At 41.9% G+C, this 27746-nt stretch overlaps 1 protein-coding gene across 2 annotated transcripts in view; it reads left to right on the top strand.

The window, feature by feature from the left end:
- Positions 1-10672, top strand: part of AK4 (adenylate kinase 4) — a 61948-nt gene extending 51276 nt beyond the window's left edge. For both annotated transcript variants that reach the window (XM_054979946.1, XM_054979945.1), the window contains exon 7: positions 1636-10672. In XM_054979946.1, coding sequence (XP_054835921.1) covers positions 1636-1750 — 115 coding nt within the window. In that variant the 3' untranslated portion in view covers positions 1751-10672. The remainder of the gene's footprint in view (positions 1-1635) is intronic.
- Positions 10673-27746: the final 17074 nt, after the last annotated feature.

The raw sequence follows: 27746 nt of genomic DNA, 5'->3' as shown, positions 1-27746 counted from the left end.
CCCCCACGAACAACGAACATGTTCATGAACAGATCATGTTTGTCAATGTTCATGGATGGCAACGAACACCATGTTCAGGGTTTTTTTCTGTTCGTGCCCATGTCTAGTGTTAAGTTGTCCTGAAGGGTGGTATATAAATCAAATGTTGTTGCTGATGTTGTTATTATTATTTTGATAGGTATAAGTTTACTAGCTCCTCACAATATGCAAGTGGAAACTCATTTTACTATTCAACAGAAACAGTGGCCATGTTTATATTACGTTAAACATTGATCCTTCCCTTAGATGGCAAATGAATTAATATAGAAAGAACATTTCTTAGTGGTTGACTTAAAGGCTTTTAGAAATCAGAAACATATATTAAGGATTGCTTAACTGTTCTAGAAAAAGTCAACTAGGCTTCAGAAGTCTGTCTTGAATCCTTTGTGAGCACAATACTGCTCATGGAACAGAACTTTGCAACCTCCTCTCTCCTATAGTCCCTGAAATTATGCTCTTTGAGGGTTGGTTGAGCCCTGAGATCAGAGTAGGGAGGTGAAATGGGAGTCTGCAGGGGGGTGGAGACACCACCAAAGATTGACACCCCCTTCATGGATACAAGTGCCTTCCATAAACAGAAAACAGCTAGCATTTAAGGCCTATGTCTGGTAATTTTGATATCTATGAGACTGAAGGGGAAATACTGTTTAACTCAAGTAATAATTTTTAATCCCTGCTTTTGATATTAATGGTGTTGTTGTTACTGTATAGCATTTGCATAGCATCTCTAATGTGCTTAGCAGTCCTGTTTTTGTCCTCATTTTTCAATGGATACTGAAGATGGCAGAGAGTTAATTTGTCCCTTACTTTCCCAATAAAGTATCCTTTAGGTCACAGGCCGACAATCCTCATAATTAAAAAGTCCAACCCTGTCAAAATTCAGAGCAAGAGATCAATAAAGAGCCAGTAAAAGAGCTAGTTTGCGTAACTGAAAATATACAATTCAACTTTACTGATAATTGACAAGTGGAGTTAAAATCCATAAAGTTTCTGCAGCCAAACTCTGTTATGATACTGGGAAGTAGCATACATGAGGCTTCACAATAAGAAGTAAGACAGGAGCACTCTAGTAATTTAGATTACTGGTTGCCTCTGACATTTACCTTTCTGTAATGCAGAGGTTTCCAATTTTATTGAGACTGTAGGCATTTTGAATTTTAAAAACAGTGAGTGGGCAGTAAAATCGCTGCCATCTATGGGGCGCAGCTGGTCACAAAATGGCTGTCATCGGGCCAACCACAGAATGTTGGGAGCTAAGTGTGTCCTCTTATGATGAAATATCTGCTTCTGAATGAAGTTTTTCTGAACCCTCTTCTTTCAGTGAAATGAAGGAAAGCTGGGATTGACTCTAGTTTGGAGATGCTTTGCGGAATACGGAAGTGGACAACAGGAAATACATTGGTGGGTTCCATGTTGGGGACCACTGTTGTAAAGCATCTCTTAAGAAACTGTTAAAAAGATGTAGACAGTAACTGTAACTGAATTGGCCTGGTGTTATCTATTCCTTTGCATTTAACTTAGACGGCGTTTGTAGGATGGTGTCACAGATTTTAAGATGTCACATTCACTTATATGAACTTCTGTTTCATATTTCAGAAACAGAGGGATCCTACATTCATTCTCCGGGACAGAGACCAACAAAATCTGGCCTTATGTATATTCTCTGGTGTCCAGCAAGATTCCTCCAATTCAGGCAGAAGAAGTAAATTAACCATCTCATAACGTGGAACAACAGGGAACATAGTTGACCATTTATTTTTAAGAAGTTTGTGCTGTGCTGTATCTGTGCTCTGCTCTCTCCCTTCTTTTTCTTTAGGAAAATGGCTGTTCTTCCTGGAGAAATGACTGTGGAAGCATAGCTATAACTTTTTCCTCAAGATATGATGTATATGGAATCAGTACCCAGGCTATTCAGTATTGGTACATCACTCCATATTATCATAGTTGGTTATGCAGAGGCAGATATATCTTAAGCAAGTATATAGAACCTGTTAGTTCATTCCAGCTACCAGCAGTGGTTCTGCATATTAAATTTGTCATTCTGTGAATGTTTGGAAACGGTTTTCTTTGATCTGACACTCTGTGGCAATTTAAAATAACCAACCCCACTACTTTAAATATAGTTATAATGCAATGAGCACTATGGAAAATATATGAATTATACAGGTTGAATAAGTGTGTTTGAATATTAATAAATGGGGAATTCAAATCATGGTGAGTTTAAATATGTTGGTTCTCAAAGACAACCACCACTAAAAAAGTATCTGTTAAAAAAATGCTGCTGTAGAAAGAGAACTAATTTTCAACATGATAGTGTGACTTCAGGTTATCCTGTAGGCCGGGGATAGTTGTGGCCTATTTTGGATCTAAGATAAGTTACACTACTTGAGATTTTGGTTCTTTGTTGATAGCTTTAATATTTTGCAATGGAGTCTGATTGGATATAATTTGTCACTAAAGGCCAGTTTGGTTTCTAATTTTTGGAAATAGAAGTTGTTGCAACTGTCTTGGGGTATTTTTTTATGTGGGTAAATGAAACATATGAACCAGATATTGAGGATATAATTAGCAAATACATTCTGGTGAGAGCAGAAGGTTGGATAAATATGATTGTGGATTCTGTGGTAGATTATAGCCATGATCTTCTAATTTACATGCTGGTCCATGATGCGGTGAGTCAGTTTTGCTCACTGAAGTATTGCGTGTGTTGGACCAAAAGCCTTAATTTAGTTGGTAATTTGATGTGTTACCACCTTGTGGAATGTATCTTATTTTATTGCCTCATTAATTAGGCCCTTTCTGTCCTCTTTGACTAGGGGTTATTATATGGCACAGTTTCCCCTGAATTAAAGAGATTACATCATCAGTCTTCTTCCATATAGGAACTGGGTATGGAAAGAAAAGAGGCCATTTGAATCTGATCCTACAGTTCCAGCGTACATTCCATTTTCCTTTCTTCACACATTTTCTTTTGTATTTATCCAGATCAGGTTGACACAGAGGCTAAACAAGAACTTCTGTGTATAAAAACAAAACCATCTATTGCACATGTATTCCTTGAGAGTTGATTCAGTTTATTCTTAAAGTGTTATTTTTGAGGTTACATTCTGTTAAGCATGCAGTTAATTTGGGCATATTGGCCAGATTCTTGCTAGATCAGTATAGGTCAACTCCAAAACCATTTCTGTTTTCTGAGCCACAAGAATAATTGTATGTTTCATAAGATTTGAGGGAATTTTCTGTGCAGAATGTGCCAGTCATGTAGGTATGAACCATGCCTATTGACTTTGGTGTTCTCCTATGCAAATGGAGATCAACCTAGAATAAGCACAACTTGCTCTAGTATTGAGAATTGCAGGGGAAGATTGGTAGAAATGGGTAAGCTGTCTTCCAGGATGCTCCTCTCTGGGCTGGTGTAGATGATATTTTCTTAAATTCTAAGTTCTGATGTGATGTCTTGAATGAGTTGATCACTGCAGCATTAAATGACAGTTGATCACTGCAATATCAGTCTCCACTGTGTGGTATAAAAGATTTCTTTAAAACGTTTCCCTGGAGCTTCAGAGGTTTTGTGACTTTTAAGTCACTGCAACATTCCTAAAGGATGTTGTAGTAGTTGATTCTTTCAAATGAGAGCTATAGAACATTGATGGCTACATAGTCTACATTTTCTAAGATAGTTTGTAATCAGAACTCTATGCTACAAGATAGTGCTAATATTCAGAATGCTGTTGACTGAAAATAGGCACTTGAAATCATTGTGGAATGGTTGAAGTTGATTCCTGAAATGGTAAGCTACCAAACAGAATGCTGAATGAACATGGTTACATGAAAATGGGAATCTCTTTATGATGGTATCATCTAGGCCACCCCCTTACCTGGAACCCACGATAAGCTTCCAAAGAATCCTGGATTTCCTAGAATGCAAGTTGAAAGCACCAATTCTAGGGTAACAAACCCAAGTCAAGCAGATTTCAGATGTACAAAGGAACTTCTCCCCTCCTACATATGAATTCCTTCCCGTGTAATTTCCCTTCCAATTCTTCCCATATTGATTTTCCTCTAGTAACATTCTGTAATAAATAAATGTTTGTAGTTTGTTAAAAATGCAAAACTAGTTTAATTTTTAAATGGTGAAGCAAAGAGTAGCTCATGCTTTTTAAAAAAAGGTTGTGAAATCTATTTTAAATGTTCTCTATTTTCTGATAGGCAGAGTTAGTATTGATACCTTTCCTGAACTGGAAATTAATATTGCAGCTGTGATTTTGGGTTTTTAATATTTAGGTAGAGCTGTGACTTGTCTGTCTCAATCTAAGTGGCCTCATGTTGCCTTATTTTATACATTGGAGAAGGGGAGGGAGAATATTTTTTGGGGGGGTCATGAATTTTATGGAATAGATGTTTTTTTCTTTGAAACCATGCTGCTTTGATGACACAATTATTCTGATTAATCTTTTTAAAATTACCAGTGTCATTGTTCAAAAGAATTTTACTACCCTATTGCTGCACAAAAAAGTTACAAGGTGACTTACAGCACATTCCTGAGGGCGGGGGCTGAAGACGCTGACTAGGAGTTATGCCAGTGTATCCCACATGTATGCTGGCATAACCCCCCTACGGCAGCATAGTGGCACAGTGCGGCTCCGCCCAAGGCCGCCAGCGGTGTTGGGCCATAGCGGTTGGACACAGGCATAACTCGGTTGTAAGCCCTTGCATAGGAGTAATGGGATGCGAGTTAGTTGGATCCCTAAACCGTTTCAGGCACAAGAATGCCACCAGCAGTAGCAGAAAGTTATGCCACAAAAAAATGATGGCATAGCCCATAGGTGCCCATTGTGTAGGAAAAGTCAATCAGGTCCTGTGCCCAGCCCTGCCGAAGCAGCCCAGTGGAGCGTGGGATACCAACTACTACAGAGGTCAATCCACTCAATGCCTCCATGATGGCTGAGCCTCCTCCCCTGCTCCCAGTCAGCTCCTTGGGCACCCTACATAACCTCCAGCCAGGGCGCCATGACCTCAGGTAAGTGGGGAGGCAGCTGGAGGCTCTTCCCAAGAGCCCACTGCCATGGGAACTTAGAATGAGAGGGGAGAGAGGATGCTCATGGTGGTGAGGCCAAGAGTGCACAGGGAGAACTTGGCAAAATTTGGGGTGCACCTCGCAGTCACAGTTAGGAAGGGAGCCACATTCAGACTTCTCCTGCTATCTCCGGGGGGACTTTTGAGTCACAGCGAGTGGCCCTTCCATCTTGGTGCAGGGATGCTGGCCAGCAGCTATAGGGGGTCCCAGAGTGGCTGTGGCAGCTGCCAGAGTAGGGTTCTTGTAAGCACCTTCCTGAGCAGAGCATGACCTGAGAGCAGTTCTCAGAAGGATGCCCTGCTCAGCTGCATAGAAAGATTCTTTGCAGTGGCAGATGGTCAGGCAGAGAGTAGACCACCCCTCACCCACATGTGTGGGGCTGGGCAGGGAAGGCCAGCCTTGTCCAGCAAGCCATGCAACTCTGGTGCAGAATGGTATCTCAGGACTGCAGGTGCTATGGCTGGGGTACAGCCCCCCGCACAGTGAGAGACAAGCTACCTGGGCTACATGGGACTGCTAGGTGACCCGGCAGAGCCTGGGGGCTGCAAGCTCATGACCTGCTTGGACAGTTGTGGGGGGCCCCACTCCAGAACCAGGGCCTCCCTAAATGGACAGCTTTCCTCCACCTGTGCACCTCCATGCATGTGCCGTGACCATGGGGGCATGTGGTCCCTAGCTGCCTGCTCTCTGCTGGGGGGGGGGAGAAGGAGGTATCAGTGGACTGCTGAATTATGGTCCCTGCATTGGGTGCGCCTTTGCTTGCTGCCTACCTATCATGGAAGCAGTGCAGCCACTGGGATGCCAGTGGAGTTGTCAGGGGAAAAGTGGAGCATGTGCTCCTGGCTGTGGCCTTGCTAGGCTCAGCTGCTAGCATAATTCTCCCGCAAAAGTCCTTAGGGAGCTAACGAGAGGCGCCACAGGTATCTGGGTACTGGTGGTACAGCAAGTCTCAGGATTGCCCTGTTTGCCTGGCTAAGTTGTTAATAGAAGGAAAAAATAAGGCCATGTCAATTGCAGAGATTGAAAAAGCAGGCAAAAAAGCCGATTATGCAAGTCAGAAAAAATACTTGTTTATTCTAATTAAAATTCCCTGAGTGTTTTGCAAGGAAGTCTTTTTAAGGGCAATCTCATTTGTCTTTCAGTATTTCGCTATTGTGCTTGCATTCTTATTGTAAGATTATCAAAAAAAAAAAAGAGAGAGAGAGATTCCCCTGAAGGAAGCCTTCTTGGCAAACCATGCAGGGAATTTTAATCAGAATAAATGATCATTCATTGCCCATCTTCTGTGCAGTCCCACATCGGACTGCACATGTGCAGGCCTGCCGATTGGTGAGATTTTTAAAGCTTAAAGTCTGCTAGGGGGTGCATGCCTCTTCTGTGCACGTGTGGCTTTTCCCACCGAACATACCATTGGGAGACAGCGCCCCTTCACCCTCAGTTCCTTCTTCACCACCAATTGAGAAGGTTCTTGCTTTTTCCACTTGTATCTAAGAGAGAGAAGAGAAGGAAGAAAACTGAGAAAGCTTGTAATATGGCAGAAAAGGTGTTATTTAAGAGATGCACCACATGTGCTACTAAGATGATGGAAATGAACGGGCATTCCATTTGTCTAGAGTGTCTGGGAGAAGGGCATAATGTTCAGGCCTGTGAACATTGCAGCAAGTTTACCCCCAAGGCCAGGGCTGAAAGGGCCACCAGGCTAAAAGCTCTTTTGTGAGAGAGAGTGATGAAAACCATACACTCGTCCCATAGAAAGTTCTTACACTTTGTCTGCAATGGTAAAATATTCCAGTACCAGGTTTTACCTTTTGGTCTTTCCACAGCCTTCAGATCTTTACAAAGTGCTTGGTCATAGTGGTAGTATATTTGAGAAAACGGATGTTCTGTCTATCCATAGCTTGACGATTGGCTGATACCCGCCTCATTGAGTGAACTACGGCAGAGGCACGTAGGAATGATGATTGACACCTGTATCTGATTAGGTCTTAGTAAACTTGAAGAAATCAGTACACGTACCTTCTCAAAGAGCTCAATTTATTAGAGCAATTTTGGATAGCATTAAGAATAGAGACTTTTGACCTCAGGAGGTGGATAGAATTAAAAGACTGGTGGGACAGCTTAACCGTTGTAGATTTCAATCGGCTTTGACTATACAAACCCTACTGGGGCTTATGGCAGCCACCATGTCAGTCACACCATTGGCAAGGTTACACATGTATAAACTATAACTGGTTCTTTTATGTTCATGACTTAAGAGTCACAAGAATAGAACAGAAAGTATTCATATCTAGATCAGTGATTAGGTCCTTGGAGTGGTGGTGATGACAGAAATCTATTAGAAGGGATAGAATTTGGCTTTGCACAAATAAATGTTATGTCCACTGATGCCTCCACATTAGGTTGGGGGGCCCGTTGTGGTTCACTCAGCACACACAGGACATGGCTGAGGCATGAGAGAATGTTACACATTAATGTCCTGGAACTAAGAACCATTCGTTAGCCCTTATCACATTCGCAGATACCATAAAACAGAAGAGAGCCCAGGTGTTGACAGACAACTGTAAGGCTATGTTCTATTTGAACAAACTGGGGGCACCACTTCCAGAATATTGTGCAAAGAAGCGATCCCCATCTGGGAGTGGGTGGTGGAAAAAGGCGCTTTCATACAAGCTGTACACATACCAGGCACTACAAATGTAGTAGCAGACAAATTGAGCAGACTCAATACAGAAAATCACAAATGGTCCCCTTACAACTACTTACCTAGAACGGGTTTTCAGACAGTGGGGTTTTCCCAATATAGACCTGTTTGCAAAGGAGGGAAACCAGAAAGCTCTGAGATTTTCTTGGGAATAGGTCACAACTCATTAGGAGATGCCTTCCAACTAACTTGGAAGGGACATCTTTTTTTATGCCTTTCATCCCATCCCTTTGATTGCCAGATCAGTCAGCAAGATTCAGGACAGACCATACATAATCTTGATAACTCCTTACTGTCCCAGACAGCCCTGGTTCCAACATGTGATGCACCTATCCAAGGGCTCACTGTATCGGTTTGGGTCAGAACCAGATCTGCTGACCAACAGAAGGGTATGGTATCAAGACCTATTCAGACTGAAACTAACAGCACGGCACATAACAGAACAGGGAACCTGCCTGTGAGAGTGACAGACTTTGTGTTTAATGCTAGAAGGGAAAACACTAGGAAATCCTATGCATTCAAATGGGAACGTTTTAATATGTGAGCCAAACATAAAGGATTAGACTTCTTTGACTGCCAGTTGTCAGACCTATTAGAATTTCTACCGTCACTTAAAGATGGTCTTTCCAATTAATCTATTAAGGTATACCTCACTGTCATCTCAACCTTCCATCGTAGAATTGAGGGGGAAACTGTGTTTTCTTACAACGTATCTAAATCATTCCTTAGAGGACTACAGAACTTATTCCCACCTGTTAAAGAAATTGTACCTCAGTGGTCACTGCAATTAGTACTAGCCAAATTGATACGACCACCCTTTGAACCTCTAGCTAGCTGTGATTTGAAGTTTTTGTCTCTTAAAAGTTTCATTTCTAGTCCAGCGGATGGATGAGTGAATTGGCTGCTCTGTGATGTGATTCTCCTTAAGGTATAGCAAGGGAAGGTCATAATTGAAATCTGATCTCAAATTTAGACCCAAAGTTGCAAGCCAATTCCATTTGTCCCAAGATGCCATACTTCCAGTGTTTTTCCTACACTCTACGAATTCAGAGAAGGCCTTACATTTGCTAGACGTCCGCAGAGCTATATAGTTCTATCTGCATCATACATCAGCGTTTAGAAAGGACAAACAACTGTTTTTCTTTTATGCTGATCCTAGGAAAGGGAAAAGGACTACAGCACAATCAATAGTGAGTTGTGCGATACTAACAATTAAGACTTGTTACGCAACAGTCAACTATGTCCTTTAGAGGTGAAGGCACATTCCACAAGGTCCCAGGCTTCCGCTGCCTTCATGAGAGCGGTCCCTCTACAGGACATCTGCAACGCAGCTACATGGTCTTCATTGGATACATTTGTGAAGCACTATGCACCTGGATGTGATGTGATGGAGAGAAAAGAATCAGCAGTTGGACAGGCTGTACTCCATTCAGTCTTTCAATGAAGAATACACCCACCAGGGTAAGAAGCTTATGAATCTCCTGTGTGGGACTGCACAGAAGATGGACAATGAAAATAGAGATGCATTTTCCATAACTGTTGTTCATTGCTGTCTTCTGTGCAGGCACACACACCCTTCCTCCTGCCCTGCTGTGCTTTTTCAATACTTTGGAGAGTCAGTGGCTCAGGAGAAACGGGGTGAAGGGGCACCAACTCCTGGTGGTATGTTCAGCGGGAAAAGCTACATACGCACACCAGAGAGACGTGTGTCTCCTAGTGGACTTTAAGCTTTAAAAACCTCACTGATTGGCAGGCCTGCACATGCACAGTCCTACATGTGCCTGCAGAGAAGATGTCAATGAACAACAGTTACAATAAGTGCAACTGTTTTTTCTCTACTTGCACCATTAGCTTTTTTGCCTACTTTTAAAAAGTTAATAGGCCACAACTCCTAGCACAGCTATATAATTTGTATATAAGATGGCTAAGTCCTTATGCAGTTTGCCTAAACCTTGTGTATATGTAGTTGCGCATTAGTAAGTCCCTGTCCTGTTTATGCCTTGATCCTGTGGAGCTGTAGGCCCTGATCTAGAATTCAGCAGGGCTCTTGTTCTTGGGTGGAGTATTCCCAGCACTGAATAAATGGAACGCCCTGCTTGTACAGCCCTTCATGTTTGCATCGCAGGACACCAGATCCATTAGATATGAGTGTGTCAGAATTATTTGTTGTTAGATTTTCTCCCAAGGAGCTCAGGGCAGCATGCACGGTCCTTCCAACAATGCTGTGAGAGAGGTTAAACTGAGGGATTGTGATTGGCCTAACAAAGTATCTAACGTGGTGATTTAAGCCTAGCCTTCAGCTCTAACCAGTGTATATAACTGACTCCTACTTGTAAACACTTAGCTAAAAGGCATCTTGTTAATATTTCTACTGTTGAACACAACTTTGCTGCTATTCTGTACTATATATTTTCATATTTCACGTTTGCATTTGATTCTGATGCACATAGCTGTATTATTCTTTTTTAGCCTGCTTTTTAACCTTATGGCTATGAGATAGAATACAAATTAAATTATAAAAAATTAATGCAAACTCTAAAAAGAGTTTAAAATGTTATATTTGATACTAATACCTGCCTTCTGATATGGAACTTAACTGTATGTGATGGTTGCCAAATTGTAAGCTATTCAGTGTGCCTCTCAGCTGTATTATTACTGAATCTTTTCTTGATTTAAGCTTTCTAGTTTGAGAAGGCCTCCAGTATTCAGTATATAGGTTGACAGAACCCTATCTGCAGCAGATCTGAGAGCCAAGCTACAAGTGACGCCTGACACAGGTTGGACACTTGTCAGTTTCCCTCAAGTTTTGGTGGGAAATGTAGGCATCCTGGTTTTACAGCTTGGCTCTCCATTACAGCTGCAAGACCAGGATGCCTACATTTCCCATCAAAACGTGAGGGAAGCTGACAAGTGTCCAACCTGTGTCAGGCGTCACTTGTAGCTTGGCTCTGAGATAACAGGTTTGTAAAAACTATAGAGGGGTTTCTAATTGTAATTCATACTGCAAGCAAGAGGGAAAGTCTAATATGAAAGAGTACTATATTGCTTTCTGAATTTTCTGCAAGACATACATGTAGTTAGATATGTCAAAAATATTTTGGAACTGAAATATCTTTGCCACTCTGAGCAGAGGTGCTCCTTTTTGAAGCTCCTTAGCTGCCACAGACTTTTAGGTTAGCTTTCTTCTAAAATCACAATCTTCTGTAATGCAGTGTAACTTACATCTTGTAATGTTGGCACTTTACTATAGATCTGATGCCTTATCTAATGTTCTGATCCTGCTTTTATAATAATTTTATTTTGGGGCTAGGGGATTTCTCTAGTTAATTGTTCTAGAGAATAATTTGTATTTGTATGCAATGTACCTGAAAATTTTTGTTTTGTTTACTTCCCCCCCCCACAAGTCCCTACAGCTATTTGCTGTTTGAGATATCAATAAAGTTATTTTCAGCTTACTGTGTTCTCACATGTATGGTATAAGATCAGCCACATTTGTTGGTGAACGCCATTTTGAAATAAGTAAACATAACTGCTCTTTAAATATTATAGAAAAAAGCAAACAGGCCGTGAAATCTAACTAATAAATGTTTCTATTGTAAATCAATCAAATTTAAAGCAATATTCCAGTCAACTTAAACAAAAGAAACAATATATACAGATATACAGGGTGGGTGATTACAGAGGGCAAAGCATCATATAAAGTAATTCAAATATAATTCAACAAGAATTCCTGTGCAATATTAAAGTTCTGTGTGCCTTGAATTAACCAGAGGTCTGTACAGTAATCCCCAAAGTCCCAATAAGTTTGTGGTATAACAATGCAAGAAGGTCTTCAGTACAATAAATTCCTTTAAAGAAATGGTGTATATGGTCTCATATGATGACAATGAGAGGCGGCAGAGAAGAATAGATACACAACTGCGACGGGAAGCCAGCAATCTGCCCGTTTCATCTCTTCATCCTGGCAGTCGTTATATCACAGTCCAAGCATATACACTTCCATTAGTCACTCAATATTCTTGTCTTTAGCACCTGCCTTCCATTTTGGCGCATTATTACCGTGATACTCTCTACTTGCTTACTACTTTAAATATTATAAACAATTTCAATTTTATTTTTCTAAACTTTTTTTACGTGTAGTGCTACATGGAAGAACTAAACATAATAAAAACATGAGTGATGCTGAAAATGGTAGCCTTGTATTGGTGTGTCCTTTTTAAAATACTTTTTAAATTTTATTAATAAGATTAAAAGCCCAATAAAAGGGCAGAGAAAAGATAAAAAGAATAGAGAGAAAAAGAACAAAAATTAAAAAAAAAACAAAAAAAATTCATATTTCATTATTATTGTCATATCTTTACACACATTATACTTGTAGTTTTAATACCTCTAAAATTTATTTTCGATACTGCCCCCCTTCTATTTATTTTTCCCTAGTTTATCTTCTTAGAAATCAAATCTACAAATCATCAATCTATTTTTTCTCATCTCACGCAGAAAGTCAGTATGGGGTTTCTAATTAACCATAAAAGTAGACAGTGTTTTATCTCTGATCAGAGCTGTAAGTTTAGCCATCTCTAACTCCATCATTTTCACAATCCAGTCATCCATTGAAGGCAATTCTGTACTTTCCCATTTTTGCAAATATAAAAGCCTAGCTGCCGTTGTCATATATAGAAATAGGATACCAAGTTTATTTTCCAACTGTTTGTCCATTCCAACTGTTTGTCCACTAGTCCCAACAGAAAGGCTTCTGGTTTAAATTGTATATTGATCTTCAAAATTTTCTGTATTATCATATGAATTTGTGACCAGCATTTTTTTGCTTTAAGACAAGTCCACCAAAGATGACAACATGTTCCTTCATGTTGCTCACATTTCCAACATTTGTTTGACATACCTTTACTCATTTTTGCTAATTTATCAGAAGACATATACCACCGATTCATCATTTCGTAAAAATTTTCTTTTAAGTGTGGAATAAAAAAGTGTTTTGTGGGGCACATGAGAGGAATAAAATGGGCCTCTGGGTACATGCCAAACCAGCTGAGATGATTTTCTAACCATCTTCCTGGGAGCTACTGAAAGCACATGTGCTCTGAGAGGCAACAATCCCAGGCCAGATAACATCAACTCCTAAGAAGGCAGCCATTGAGAGAATTTCTAAAAGTGTTTTAGATGGGTAGCTGTGTTGGTCTGTAGTAGAAGAGCAAGACACTGTTCCAGTAGCACCTTAAGATGTAACTTGATTTTCAGGGTATGAGCTTTTGAGACTCCAAGCTTTGAACTCAAAACTTTCTGAAAGTGATGTCATTTCATAGCTCTATTGCTGCTGCTACTCATACTCTGCAATTAAGTAGCACTTTGAAGTGACTAGCTCAGATTGTGATGAAATATACTATACTGTAAGCAAGGCGTTATACTATAAGGAACCATGTACACTAGCACTATATAAATAAATAATAAACCATGGATCAGGGGTGCAATTCTACAAGCAGTTGCTGTTTCAGGCAGCAGAGCTGGGTTTTCTCTATTTTGTATCCATTTAAAATAGCTAATTCTTCTCTCCCAGCAATAACTTCTGCACGCTTGTTTACTTAGGTCTCTTGCCAGAAACCCCCACTGCTTACCACAGCTCTGAGAGGCAGCAAGAGAAAAATGAAAATGTTGCCAACATCACTACAAAGGGTACCTCCAAGAATTGCTGGAAACTATTATGTCACGTGTACATTATCTTGTCCCTGCTCCCAGCTGTCCTGCTGGTTGCCAGGTTGGCAACCCGGTTCAGTGCATTTTTATTCCACCCTTTCTTCAACTTGGGGCAGAATACAAGTTTCTGTCCTCATCCATGTTATTCTTACAATAGCCCTGTGAGGTAGGCAATGCTGAGTAACTGAGCATTAAGTTTCAGGGCAAGGGATTTCAGTCCAGGTCTGCCCCATTATAGTCCAACCCTCAATTACTGCACCACATTTGGTTGGTTCTATTATCTTTAACATGCAAATGTGTTTTAAATTACTTTTATCATTTTCATCTAGCTGATTATCTTCCTTTCACCATTTAGCTGACCTGATCTGTATTAGTGAAATGTCTAGGTTGGATGACTAATGTTATTTGACTCCCTGAAGGGCAACTTAGAGACTACAGTTGGTATAGAATGCAGTTGCTCATCTTCTGAGTAACCAATATGACAATATTATGTCCATACTAAAACATCATCAGCTACCACTTTGCTCCTGTGCTCAATGCAAGGACTAATAATGGCCTTTAAAAACCCTTCATGATCGGAGTTTCCCTGTATAATCTCACATACCAGCTACACTGGGCCTACTATTGGTGCTTAACTCATGCGAGATTGGTGGTTGCCAAGTAGTAATTTATCACAATGTACATCTAACCACTTAGTGCCAAGTTATACCCTCTAATATACAAGAATAAGGCCCACTACAGGCTAACTTTAATGTAATTTTTCTTTTTGTGGTAACTTCCATTGTACAAGCCCCTGAAAACTGTCTTTAATACCATCCCACATTTAAATGCTGGACAATCATGCTGGGTGAATAAAAAAGTAGGAAACAAGCCCTATGATTATGTGACTGGGTCTGTATAAAGGCATGATGCTTATCTGATTGCTGAGGTAGCAATGAGTTATAGGAATTTTAAGTAGTATATGATTATAGGGGTGTTCTGGTTTTGGGTGGTGAGGGAAGGCACCTAACATTTAGTTTAAAAATGCTGATCTAAAATATTCAAATGGAGCAAAATATATGAAGCAATTGGTATTTTCATTCAACAACAAGTTACACTATGATCTTTGAGTAAATACTGATGACAGAACGCTAAGGTTAGATCCCAAATTTCTGCATAAGCCAAAAAGTAGGCAAGAAGCTAACTTTAACATGATGAAAAAACAATTATTTCTCTTGGAGGAGTCAAATTCATGACATTCATTGAGGCTGATGATCAACAACTATAACAAAGCATATTGAAGTTAAAGGGTTCAAATGACTTGAATTTAACAATAGGACTATATTCATAGCTATAGGAGGAAAGATGTTTCTGCACTGCTGTTATGTGAACCAGATAGTTTGTTCACTTCAACCTCAGTAAATGATTGAATGCCACTGAACAGTTTTTGTCTTCCGCAGAATATTCTACAGAGGAAGGTTCTGCTTATTATAAAATATACAGAAACTTCTTGCCCTAAGGCTATTATACTCTTTCCTACTGTTGTATCATAAAGATGTGTAATAAAATAAAGGTGTAAAAAGAATGAAAATAGGAAGAGTCCTGTTGCCAGCCTCCAAGTAGGGTCTGGAGATCTGGAATTACAGCAAATGTTCATACTACATAGATCAGTTTCCCTGTAGAAAATGGCTGCTTGGAAGGGTGGACTCTATGGTATTATACCCTATTGAGATCATTTCCTTCCTCAAACTCTGTCCTCCCCAGGCTTCACCCTCCACCCCAAATATCCAGGAATTTCCCAAACCAAATTTGGCAACCCTAGTTCTGCTGTATCAGACTAAATGTCCACCTTGTCTAATATCCTGTTTCACACAATGGCAACCCAGATCCCTCCAATAAGCCCGCAAATAGGTTGCAAAGTACCTCAGTATATACCTCAGTAGCTGGTATTCAGGGGAACACTGTTTCTGAACATGGAGGCTCAATTTCAGCTAATAACTATTGATAGGTATATCATCCTTCTTGAATGTGCCTAGACTGCAACCCTCCAAGATCTATGAAAATCATTTAATTAATAAATAGAAGTTTCATCTTGAAAAAACAAGGACAAAGGGGAAAAAAGGAATACTCTCAAAGTAGACCACTTTCTGATAAAACCATACTGATTTTAAATTGTGAATGCCAGCAGGGTATAAGTTCAGGATAAAATTTGCCTTTATTATTGCTTTTCCTATGTTAGTCAATCTATTTCAAACTACTACAAGGAAGGTGGCATTTTATTATACTCTGGAAGGAGTAGTGTAATTACTAAAAATGGAAATGAAATAGTTTTACATCATACAGAATCCAGATTGCGTGCTTTTTCAGCCATCAAGAAGTCAGCAAGATAGTCTTTACACAAAGAATACCTTATAGTTGCCTTCCTTCATGTTATTTTCTTGAAATTAGCAAAAGGGTCTGGATTTATTTTTCAAAAACGCAACAAATAAGTAATGATATTAACTGCAGAAATAGAGAGAAATCCTTTTGACTCCAGATCCTGTTCCATGCCAGATTTTATAAAATATGTCTACTTGCATCCTCAGCCTTCCTCCGTTTTTCTATACTCAAAACTATAATCCAGCACTGTACACCTTTTCCTACAAATTATCACACATCAGTGCCCCGGTCTGAGGAACGTAGCCTCGGTGACCTATGACTGGCTATGAATGACAAATCAAAAGTCAGCGTTTCAGAAATCAGCTGGGTTTTTTTCTGCTGAGCTGCAGCAAGGGGAGGAAAGGAGAATGAAAGAATCTGAAAATAAAGGTAAGGAAATGATTCCAGGGAATGTGTACAGGGTTGACAAAGAGATGATGTCTAATAAATACCTGGGGTACTGTTTACAGTTTGTTTTGCTGAGTACCCATTTTAAAAGAGCATCCTAGCATTCTGCATCTTGTAGGCAAAGAAGGCTTGTTTAAAAATAAATGCAGTTATATAATATACTGAGGGATAGACTTTGCACTGGAATCTCTTTCTGGTATCAAAATGTTTCATGTTTGCTATTCAATGTACATAGTAGGATGCTGAATTAACAAGTTCTTAGCTGTGAAATATATGTGATTGGTAAAACAATCCTTTTCTGTTTGTCTGTTAGAATAGCAAGACTTACTTCAAATGTGAAAAATATATTTAATGTTGTGTTATGTGGTGATATTAATGTCAGCCAAGAATAATGAAATGGCTCCAAGTTAAAATATGAACAGTCTTGTATGATCAGCAATAGATAAAATCCTTTCAAAAAGGGAGAAACATATCAAATCATCTGATTATTCAGGACAGAAAACTGACCTGCATAATTGTATCAAGATGATCAAAAAACCTTATCCCCTTAGGGGAGAAAAAGCCACTTCTAAATCTCAGTGGCACATCATTTCATATTTACATTAAACTATTTGTGATTTAATATCTAAATTACCAAAACCAAGACTGTCCAAAGCAGTAAAGGAAGATCACTTGAACTGTGTTCCTGTCCCAATGTTGCTGATGCAGTGAGGAGTCATTACCTCTGTAGCAGTCTCCATTACAGAGAGCTCATTTTAAGTGCATTTTTAAAAATGAAATATTTGGTCTTCTCAAAAATGCCTCTGATTTCAACAAATTTGAGGGACCATGAGAAGGATGAAAAATTATATGACCAGGGAAGATTGATACTGAACTGTGATGAAGGAGGCCTCTATCTTCAGATGTATCTTAGAGGGAGGGAGTTGTATATCTATCAGGAAAAGCTTCATTTGAGAAGAAAACCTCCTATCAGTTTGTGTAGCATAGATGCTACCAATAGAAGCTTGAAGACAATGTGGGGATATGCTATATTTAGCTTGCTGTGACAGCATCTGTTTCTTTCTGATCCACGAAACACTAACAGCTGATATGTGCGGCATCCACTAATCTCTTTAGCCTTTAAGGAGAAATCATGTTTTGCCCTTGAAACTCTGGTTTTTAACTTCATGCCAGTGGTAGTATAAACACTCTCTTTTAATTGAGAACTGATCTGTTCCACATACAGCTTTACCCTGCTGCAAATTAATCCTCAGTTTAGGAAAAAGATCTAGAACTGAAGCCTGTATGTGTGTAGTTTCATTCACCTCCCTCTTTGTTTTTCTGAGCAGAGTTACTATGGAGTTGGGCATTTTAACATACATGTATATCTCATAACAAAATCTATTATTAGACTTTGATCTAGTATTCATTTAAATTTAAATAGCTATGTTTTATAGAAGAGTGAATTGTAAGCAGATGCAGAAATGAGGAGAGCCAACACCATAATATGGAATAAGAAAAGGGTCAAATTTATTTATCTTTATATCGTACCCAAAAGGGAACCTACAGCACCCACAGGCCAGCCCCAGTCATGGTGCAGGCAATTGGCAGGATGCAGAAGCGTCTGGCTTCCTCTGCTCATGCATCTCTGATTTTATGAGCCAGGAAACTCTGGCTGCAAGCCTTGAGCCATCATGCATGTCATCAAAGAGATGGAGCACCCACCAACCCTAGTATAGTTTCCTTGTGCTCCACCTTGATGCAGCATATACAGGGAAAGAACTTAAACATGGCCTGAAACTGTGGCATACTTCACCACTCCCCCTCCCAACTGCAGGTTATGGAATGGCATTATATGGAGAAGGACCATTGTAGAGATGATTTGAGGTAATGGTAAACCAGCCACATATAAATACATTTAACAAGCTTAACAATTCTATAATGGCTGCCTGCAACATAGGTTTGCATTTTTAAAAATTCTTAATGCTTGAGCAAATGTAACTAGCATAAAGTAACAATAACTTGATCAATGAATGATGAATATTCCAGGAGCCAATGTGCACATTCAGCAGAATCAAATGATAAAGCTTTTCCTGGATTGTACCACTTCAGATTGCAGCTGTGTGTATGTAAAATGCTGTCAAGTTGCAGGTGATGTATGGGGTGACCTCCATAGCTTTTTCAAGATGAGAAATGAACAGAGGTGATTTGCTATCCCCTGCCTCTGTAGAGACCCTGAACTTCCTTGGTGGTCTCCCATCCAAGTACTATCCAGGGCCAACCCTGCTTAGTTTCTTAACCGGGGTAGTCCAGGTCAAGGCAGGTTGTACCTAGGAATGACATATTTGAATGGCGTTCCAAAAAACAACAAATAAACTCTCCCTGCATATACAAAAAGAACATGTAAGGTGGACTGCTAGGTTTTGAACCCTTTGCTGATGGTAAATTAATTTTGTATGTCAGTGAGTTTTATCAGCTAGGGGAAAAGTCATGCAATTTCTTGCCTGTTTCAAGTAGTAGTCCAGGAATTCTTTACAACTTGATTCTGCTGGATATATAGACTGTTCTTAATACTCTGTTTGGACTATTAATCAATTGTTCCTAGTTCTAAATCAAACTAGGTCCACCCTGCTCCTTTGCATCCATTCACTTGTAGCATTACCATCCTTGACTTGGGAAATTCCCGCGTAATGCCTGGGGAGGACAGAGTTGAGAGAGAGAGCTCAGGGGGATGTGATGCTAGAGTCCAACCTCCAAAGCTGTCATCTCCTCCAAGGGAACTGATTGCTGTAGTCGAGATCAGCAGTAATTCCAGGAGGACTGCAACCCTACAACTTTGCCAGCAAGAGGCATCTTCACTGAACTGTGTGGTATTATACCCTGTTGCACTTTAGACAATACATGAATCCTGATTTTTAAAAATTTATTTACTTCATTTATATCCAGCCTTCTCCCCAATGGGGACTGAAAGTGGCTTGTATCTTTCTTCTCTAATCTATTTTATCCTCACAACAACCCTGTGAGGAAGGTTAAGCTAAGAGTCTGTGACTGGCCCAAGGTCAACCAGCAAGTTTCTTTGGCAGAGTGGACGTTTGAACCTGGGTCTCTCAAATCTTAGTTTAACTTGTTAACTGCTGTGTCATGCTATCTCAAGCCTCAAACACAATGCGAAACACAATACTATAAGATTAGTCCTAAATGAACTGCTGGAAAGCTGTGGCTTTATTATATTTAGTTTGAGAGAAATTTGCAAACCATTTTTTCCTAAACCTTATCATTGATATTTGGTTAAGTTTAAGAATATATTCAAACATGTCATTTCTAATGAGACAAGAATAACAGTAACAACCCCCAGACTGATTTTAATTAAGTTACTATTAAATCTGTGGGGCAAATCTTACAGAATTTTTATGTGTAAAACTTTGCAAAAAGGTTTATGGAGGGATAAGGGAGGGTAGTAAATAGCTCTTTCCCAGGCAAAAGAGTCTTGGGAATATGAGGTTAACCAACATGGAAGGAATAAGCAGGCAAGCAGAAAGGATGGACAGCAACACAGAGGGCTCACAAGGCAAAAATCACAGGCAAGATGTGGAAAGTGATGTGTAAGTAGTGATAGGTAGTCTTGATCTGAATCCAGGCATCATCATGACACAGAGTCTCTCTACATGTTACTAAGTACCTAGGGATGCTTAGGGGCGGGATTGTATGTGTAGTCCTCAATTCACATGCAGACTGTTCTTGCTTGGCTCATGTGGATGCCACTTACATGGGAGCTCCCTTTGTGTGGCTGCATCTGCAAGTGATTCTGGTGGGCAAAGCACTAATTTAGCTCTGTTTTTGCTGCAAGAACAAGTACTTTAGGCACCTTTGAATTGCCAATTTGCATTTCCTTAAGCTGTGAGAAAGTGTCAAGATCTGTATTTCAATGAATGGATGTGGGGGAAACTGGGATAATTCTAGCAGTTGAGGAGGAACTGGTATCAAATTCATGAATGTATTCATGTGGAGCGAATTGAAGTGTGACTGTGTGAGTGTGTGCATGGAAAGTTGGAGGAGAGAACATGTGAAACGAGGTTCACTTGAGCATCCTCAGGTACTTAATAACATGTAGAGAGACTGAGATTAAACAGAGGTTTAAATAGAGCATTGGGCACAAACACAGGTTCATATGTCCCTCTCATTCCTCCCCCCACCATGCACCGAACTTGATTGAAAACTTTGCCATTTGATCAAGCTCCAATGTACCATGAGATCTGAAAGCAGATGTCAGAAGTAATAAGAATTTGTTTACTCGCCACCACCCAAGATTCTAAACCTTTGTTACAGCTCAAAAGTTTTCAATCAAGTTCTGCATGCAAGAGAAGAAAGGGGAAGTGAGAAGAGCAGGGGGAGGGGTATGCAAGCAAAGCAAGTAAACTGTGTGTCTGCTTCCCAGCAACAAACCTCTATTTAATTTCAGCTTGTTGAGAATGTCTCTTTGCAGCCACAGTCAGCATGTACAAAGTACAAAATGTAAAAGTTGATATAGGGCCTCAGGAAGAAAGAATGCTGCACATTCTTTTCAAAGCAAAGACTATGGGGCAACAGCTAAAGGATATTTATTTTTATTTATTTATTTATATTTGATTTATATTCCACTCTCTCCACAGCAGCAGGCTCAAGGCGGATTACAACCAACATACAATTTAAAATTACATTAAACAGTTAACCAGTTTAAAAACCATAAAACATTCAAAATTACATATTTAAAATACAAATAGTTAGGGCCAAACTAGACATGATGGCATCCTTGTGTTTAACAAGGGTGTCCCACCTCCATTTTAAAGCCTAAATAGGGCAATTTTAAAATGCTATGAGGGCCCAAGCCTGTTTCCTTCACACCTTTCACATGCCAGAACAGCGGAGGGGGAGGGGGGGAGATGTTTCAGCACTCGAAAAAGCACTGGGGGCAGGGACAGGAGAACTTTGTCCTAATGTGGTGCAGGTGATTGGGCCTTTGTTGGGCTTTTGTGACATTTTTAAATTGCCCATTTTATGCTTTGATATGGTGTCAATGTCCCCATGTCAGACACGAGGATGCTGCTGCTGCCACTGCTACTGCTACTGCTACTGCTACTGCTACTGCTACTGCTACTGCTACTGCTACTTATTATTATTATTATTATTATTATTATTATATCAAATTTTATCTGGCCTTTCTGCTTTCACAGGGCCATCAAGGTGGCTAACAAATTTAAATACAAATTAAAATATCATCTTAAAAGGTACTAAACCCAAACATAAGATAAAAACAACAGTTAAAATATTGGGGAGAGCAGAAGGATTACCGCAGGAATGCCAAACAAAACAAAAAAAGTCTTCACCTGCTGGCAGAAGACATCCACAGAAGGGGAGAGAGATCGAAAGTTCCACTACTGAGAAGGCCTCTTCCAGATTGCCACCTGCCTAATCTTGGAACTTTAGAAGGCAGAGGACACCCAAAGCAGGACCCCAAAGATGATCACAGTGGGTAGGTAGGGTCATAAGGAAGTAGGCAGCCCTTTAGGTAAGTTGGTCTCAAACCATATATGGCTTTAAATGTCAGCATCAGCACATTGAATTGTGCTTGGAAACAAATTGGGAGCCAGTGAGTCAAAACTACAGTGATATGTTCCATGTAACCTCCTCCAGTCAATATCTTGGCTGAAGCATTCTGCAACAACTGAAGTTTCCGAACACTTTTCAAGGGCAACCTCACATAGAGCGCATTGCAGTAATCTAATCTAGATGTAACCAGGGCATGTACCACAGTGGCCAGATCTTTTCTGCCTGGGAAGAGCCACAGCTGGTCAGGGCTGGATCGAGGGGAGGCAGGGGGGGTAGCCTGCCCTCGGCGCCACCAAAGAGGGGGTGCCGGGTGTGGCTGCTAGCCGCCCGGGAGGCTGAGCGCAGGGTTGGGAGACACTCTCCAGCCCCACCGATGGGGCGGCTGGCTGGTTGGCTTGCCGCGCGCGCAGGACCTCCCAGACCTGCGCTCAGCCACCAGCGCAGCAAGCCAACTGCCCCAGCGCATGCCCTCGCCGCCACCAGCTCCGCGGCTCACCGTGTGCTGGGGCAGCCGGCACAGGGTAGTGGGGCACGCTAACTGCGCGGAGGGCCTCCTAGCCCTGCGCTCAGCTGGCCGTGCGGCAAGCCGGCCACCCCAGCACTTGGTGAGCTGCGGAGCTGGCGGCAGCGAGAGCATGCGCTGGGGCAGCTGGCTTGCCGCGTGGGTGGGTGAGCGCAGGGCTGGGAGGTCCTGTGCATGCAGCAAGCCAGCCAGCCGCCCCAGTGCACGCCCGCGTCGCCACCAGTTCCACGGCTCACCGGGCGTTGGAGCGGCTGGCTTGCTGCACAGGCAGGCGTGGCTCCCACCACGCGTGATGATGTCACAAAAGTGACATCATCATGCAGCGCCGGAAGCGCACATGTGGGGCACCCAGGCAAGGTTTGCCCCGGGCGCCCGCGCGCCTGGATCCGGCGCTGCAGCTGGCTAACCAGTTGAAGCTGGTAGAAGAATCCCCTGGCCCAAACTGCCACCTTTTTATCTAGTAGTAGTCCTGGATCCAAGAGCACTCCCAAACTATGAACCTGTTCCTTCAAGAAGAGTGCAATTCCATCCAGAATGAGTGATGCCTTAAATCCTGGGTCCATCCTTCCACTCACCTATAGCACTTCCATCCTGTCAAAATTAAGCTTCAGTTTATTAGCCTGCTTCCACTTCAAAACTGCCTCCAGGCAGCGATTCAGAGTTTATCTCTCTTTTTGAAAGTATTTATTAGCTGCCTTTTCTCCCAAGGTGCTCCAAAGAATTTCTGCAGCCTCCCTGGGATCAGCTGGTAGTGTGAAATAGAGCTAGGGTTGCCGGTGCCCGGTGAGGGTGGGGAATTCACTGCTTCCAGCCTACTCCCCCCCCCACTCATCTGGGGGAACAGGCCTCCCTGGGCATGCTCCTGGTGCAACATAATGACATCAGTCCCAGGAGTGATGTTATCATACAGGCCCTGGGAAGAGTCCCACATTTCATACCCCTACATGATGACATCACTCTCATCCTGAAAGTGATGTCTTCATGCAGACCCCAGGAGGGCTCCCGCACTTTGTACTGGGCCAATTCTTTGGGGCACAAATCAGTCCTGTGCGAATTGTGGGAGCACTCCTGGGGTCTGCACGATGATATCACTCCCAGAAGGGACGTCATCGCGCCATGCCAGGAAGACTTCTGTGCTTTGCATGCACAATCATATAGTAGAAGGTAAGTGCCACGTCCCCCACCCTCCCACTGGGAGAGTAAACAGATCTGGCGATTGTAGATAAGGCTGAGAGTTATCTACATATCGGTAAAAACCCAACCCAAATCTCTGGATTACCTCACCCAGTGGTTTCAAGTAGATGGTAAAAAGCACAGGGGACAGGATGGAACCTTGAGGGATTTCATAGGCCAAAGGCCAAGGTGCTAAGTCCCTCAGCACCACCTTCTGAAACCTACAGTCTAGGTAAGACTGGGACCATCACTGAACAGCGCCTCCCAATCCCAGCCCAATAAGGCAATCCAGAAGGATACCATGACTGACGGTACTGAAAGCTGCTGAAAGGTCCAGAAGAATTAGCAGAGTCACACTCTCTCTATCCATCTCCCAGTGCATGTCCTCTACTAGTGCAACAAAGGCTGTTTCAGTCCCATAACCAGGTTTAAAACTAGTTTGGAAGGAATCTAAACAATATGTCTCATCCAGAAAAGCTTGATGTCGAGTGTCAAGCTGGGGTGGCACAAGCCACATTCCCAAAGTGTGGAGAGCTCAGGCAAGAGGCTAGTTCTGGCAGCATAGTTAAAGTCCAGTCCTAGGTCAAAAGCACAGAGTCCACAAGCCGGTGGTAGCCTGGTCCAAGGGTCAGTCCAAAAAGCAAAGTCAGGAGGTCTGAAGGTCAGTTACCAGCAAGTTCAAGGGCTAGATGAAGGCAGAGTCAGGGCATGGTCCAAAGGTCACAGGAAACAAGGCACAATCCAATGCAAGAGTCAGAGGGTGGCAACTTGTTGCTTCCACACCTCATGGTCTTTCTTGGCTGGGTTTTAAAGCTTGGTACCAGAGGGCTGGGATTACAGCCAGCTGCTTGGAGTGATCCTGGGGCTACTCCTCATTGCTATCAGCAAGCAGCTGACATTGGGCCAGGAGGTGTGCGCTTTGCTGTCTCTTCTGCAGGCTTGCTCTTTGCCTTCGTCACTTGTGCTCAAAGGGTATGGGCAATGCTGGAGGGCTGGGAATGATCAACTGAGTTCCACCTGTTGTTGCTTCCTGGCTGGAGGGTGTTGGTTGCTCTGCATCAGCTGCTGACTATTGGTCCTGATGAACCTGTAGCTCATCAGTCTGCTTGCTGGTTCCTGATTCAGGGCTGGCTATCCTGGGCTCCTCTTCCCCTGAGGAGCCCTCTGCTGTTGTGCCTTGACTGGCCCAGTTGTCCAGTCACCATCCTTTCACTCACCGTGTTCATGAATGTACAGTTTGAGATTGGTTGATGGTTATTAAGATCTCCTGGGTCCAGGGTAGACTTCTTTAAAGGTTGGCACACCACAGCTTGTTTAATGTCTGAGGGGATCACTCCCTCCCTCAAAGAGGCATTAACTGCCTCTCAGAATCATTTACCAACCCTTTTAGGAGATATGACCATTATGGATGAACTGGTCAGTTTGGTAACTTACAAGAACATCTTTGATGAACATCTGTGATGAAGACAAAGACAAGTATAAGGAAAATAGGAAATACAATACTTACCGTTATTAGACTTACCTCTGAATCCAGAGCATCACACCAAGTCAACAATCAAAACGTGCTTCCAGTGGTTGTCTAGAAGTACATTGAATGTGGAGAGACATAGAGTCTCTTTAGTTTCTATGGTCCTTTGAGAATAGCAGAGTAGGACTTTATGACTTATAGGATGTGAACATATTTATTGGTATTTATTATAAGTATTTATTGGATATACTGTGATATTTATTAGACTGTGTGTATTCACCCATGAGCACTGTGCACTTTCATCATTAAATTAAGAAACTGTATATAAGTAGTTGTTCTCCATGGAAGATTTTGTATCTCTAGGTGGGAGTCTAGGTTCCATGGTGCCCTTTAATTGTGTTGTCCACCCTCCCCCCGCCCGAAGATTTAATTAGCCTGGAAGAGCTAGGGTCATACAAGGAGATGGTAGGCCTCAAACCTCCAAGGATCCTTCCTGTCCATATCTTCCAATTGAATAAACTGTAAATTGTTCCAAGCAACTGAACGAATTGGCACCCTGATGCCATCTGACCCTATCACTGCTAATGTAGAGACCAAGTTAGAATAGATGTGAGAGATTTTGTCTGCAAAGTGCTAAGCAAAATAGTCACCATTAGGGTGGCCAGCCTCCAGGTGGTGGCTGGAGATCTCTTGGAATTACAGCTAATCTTCAGGCAACAGAGATCAGTTCCCCAGGAGAAAATGGCTACTTTGGAATGTATACTCTATGACATTATACCCTGCTGAGGTCCCTTTCTCTTTCCCTCCTCCAACTCACCTTCCCCAGGCTCGACACTGAAAATCTCCAGGAATTTACCAATCCAGACCTGACAACCCTAGTCACAGTGGGCTGCCAAGAAGTCTATTTCATCCTGCAGGCCAGATCCCAATGGCCTCTGACCACCCAGAACAGTTCATCCGGCCTACACTGTGCAGATGCAATGGTGGTAGAAAACTATTGTTTCTTTGCCACCATCACTGCCACGTAGTAAGCTTTAAAATGGGATTTTACCCATGTCTTATTAGATTCATTCTGAGTCTTCATTGTCACACTAGCCATCTCTTTTGTCTTTGCATTGCCTGCAGCCCGTCAGTAAAACAAGGACGTACCTGGGCTCTGATACTTGAGAGAAGGCACCTGGGAGCAATCGTGTCAACTGCCCCAGTCATTCCAGCATTCCAGAAGTCCAGCAGGGCATTGACAGAAACATCAGCCATATCAACAGGAAAGTCCCTGACAGCCACCAGAAAGCCATTTGGATCCATTTTGCTCCAGGGGCAGATCATTTTAATAGATCTTCCACCCCTGCAGAGAATTGGTATCCCTCTGAGTCTAAACCCAAGCAGATAGTGATCTGTTCATCAGTTTCTCCACCCTCAGATCACATTTATCCCATCCAGAACAAATATCAGATCAAGAGTGTTTGTGACCTGAACAATGTGTAGGGCCAGTTATGGTTGTCATGGATACCATGAATTCCTGATTCCTTACAAGGCAGCCTCAGCATAAATGTTGAAGTCCTTCAAAACAATCAACCTATGGGACCTCAGCACCACTCTTAAAACCACCTCTATCAGCTCAGGCAGGGAGACTGTTGAGCATCAGATGGGTGGTACACCTACAGAATCCCAATCCTGTCTCTCAGTCTCAAAATTAGGTACCCAGCCTCAAAGCTTGCAGTGTCCTGGATGGGACACCATGCTAGGAGGAGACAATCTTTATAGACTACAGCAATACCATCAGCCTGCCCACCAGACCTATGCTGATGTATCACCTAGTACTCCACGGAGCACAGTTGGAAAAAGTTAACCATTCCCCCCTCCAAGTCTCAGTGATACATACCAAGTCAGCCTTCTCATCCAAGATAAAGTCCTTGATGGCTGCTGTTTTAACAGCAGGATTTAGCAGCAGGATTTTATAGCCTAGCAGGTTATTGATATGGTTACCGCCATGACTTCAGTTGCAAAAAGAGCTGAGAAGAGCAACAGCATGCAAATGTCTGCTGTCCCTTCCCATTACCTGGCCTGCTCTTCTACTACCACCATGTTTACTTTGGCCCTTAGTCATTCAGCTGAAGGTTGTTGCTTCAAAGCTAGGAAGTCCTATTCCAAGGATATGACCTAGCAGCATGAAGGAACTGGGAAGAGGTTGCAACAGCAGTGCATTGTTGCTTCATGACCTGTACAATTGTTTAAGGATACATATTTACTGGGAAGTGGGAATGCAAATGATTTAACAGCAAGTAGGTAGGCTTCAATATTTACTTCATTTCCACCTCATCTTTTATCCATGGTGGAACTGAAGGTGGCATTTGTGAGGGCTCTTATCTAAACACTGACCACGCCTGACCCTATGTTGCTTAAGTCTGCTGCATGTCATGAGCCTTCCAACTGCACTGTACACTCAAGTTTTTTGATGAATCACTCTGGGTGCAACTTTTTTTAAAGCCTTCTTATGAGTGTCAGTGCTCTAAATGTGTACAAAATTGTAGCATTCATAAACATCTCACTATACTAGAGTGCCCCCTTATTTCAATGGGCTGTTACATAATTTGGGGCTTGCTAGCTTTCATTGGCATGTGATGTGAATGCCATTTGTTCTTATATATGAAGTTTGTTTTTGCTAAAAGGACTCCGAAAGTGTGCA

Source organism: Eublepharis macularius, chromosome 5 (genome assembly GCF_028583425.1).
Source record: "Eublepharis macularius isolate TG4126 chromosome 5, MPM_Emac_v1.0, whole genome shotgun sequence".
In the NCBI taxonomy this organism is placed as follows: domain Eukaryota; kingdom Metazoa; phylum Chordata; class Lepidosauria; order Squamata; family Eublepharidae; genus Eublepharis; species Eublepharis macularius.
The sequence above is the reverse complement of the archived record's forward strand: the minus strand, read 5'-3'. Positions and strand labels throughout refer to the sequence as shown.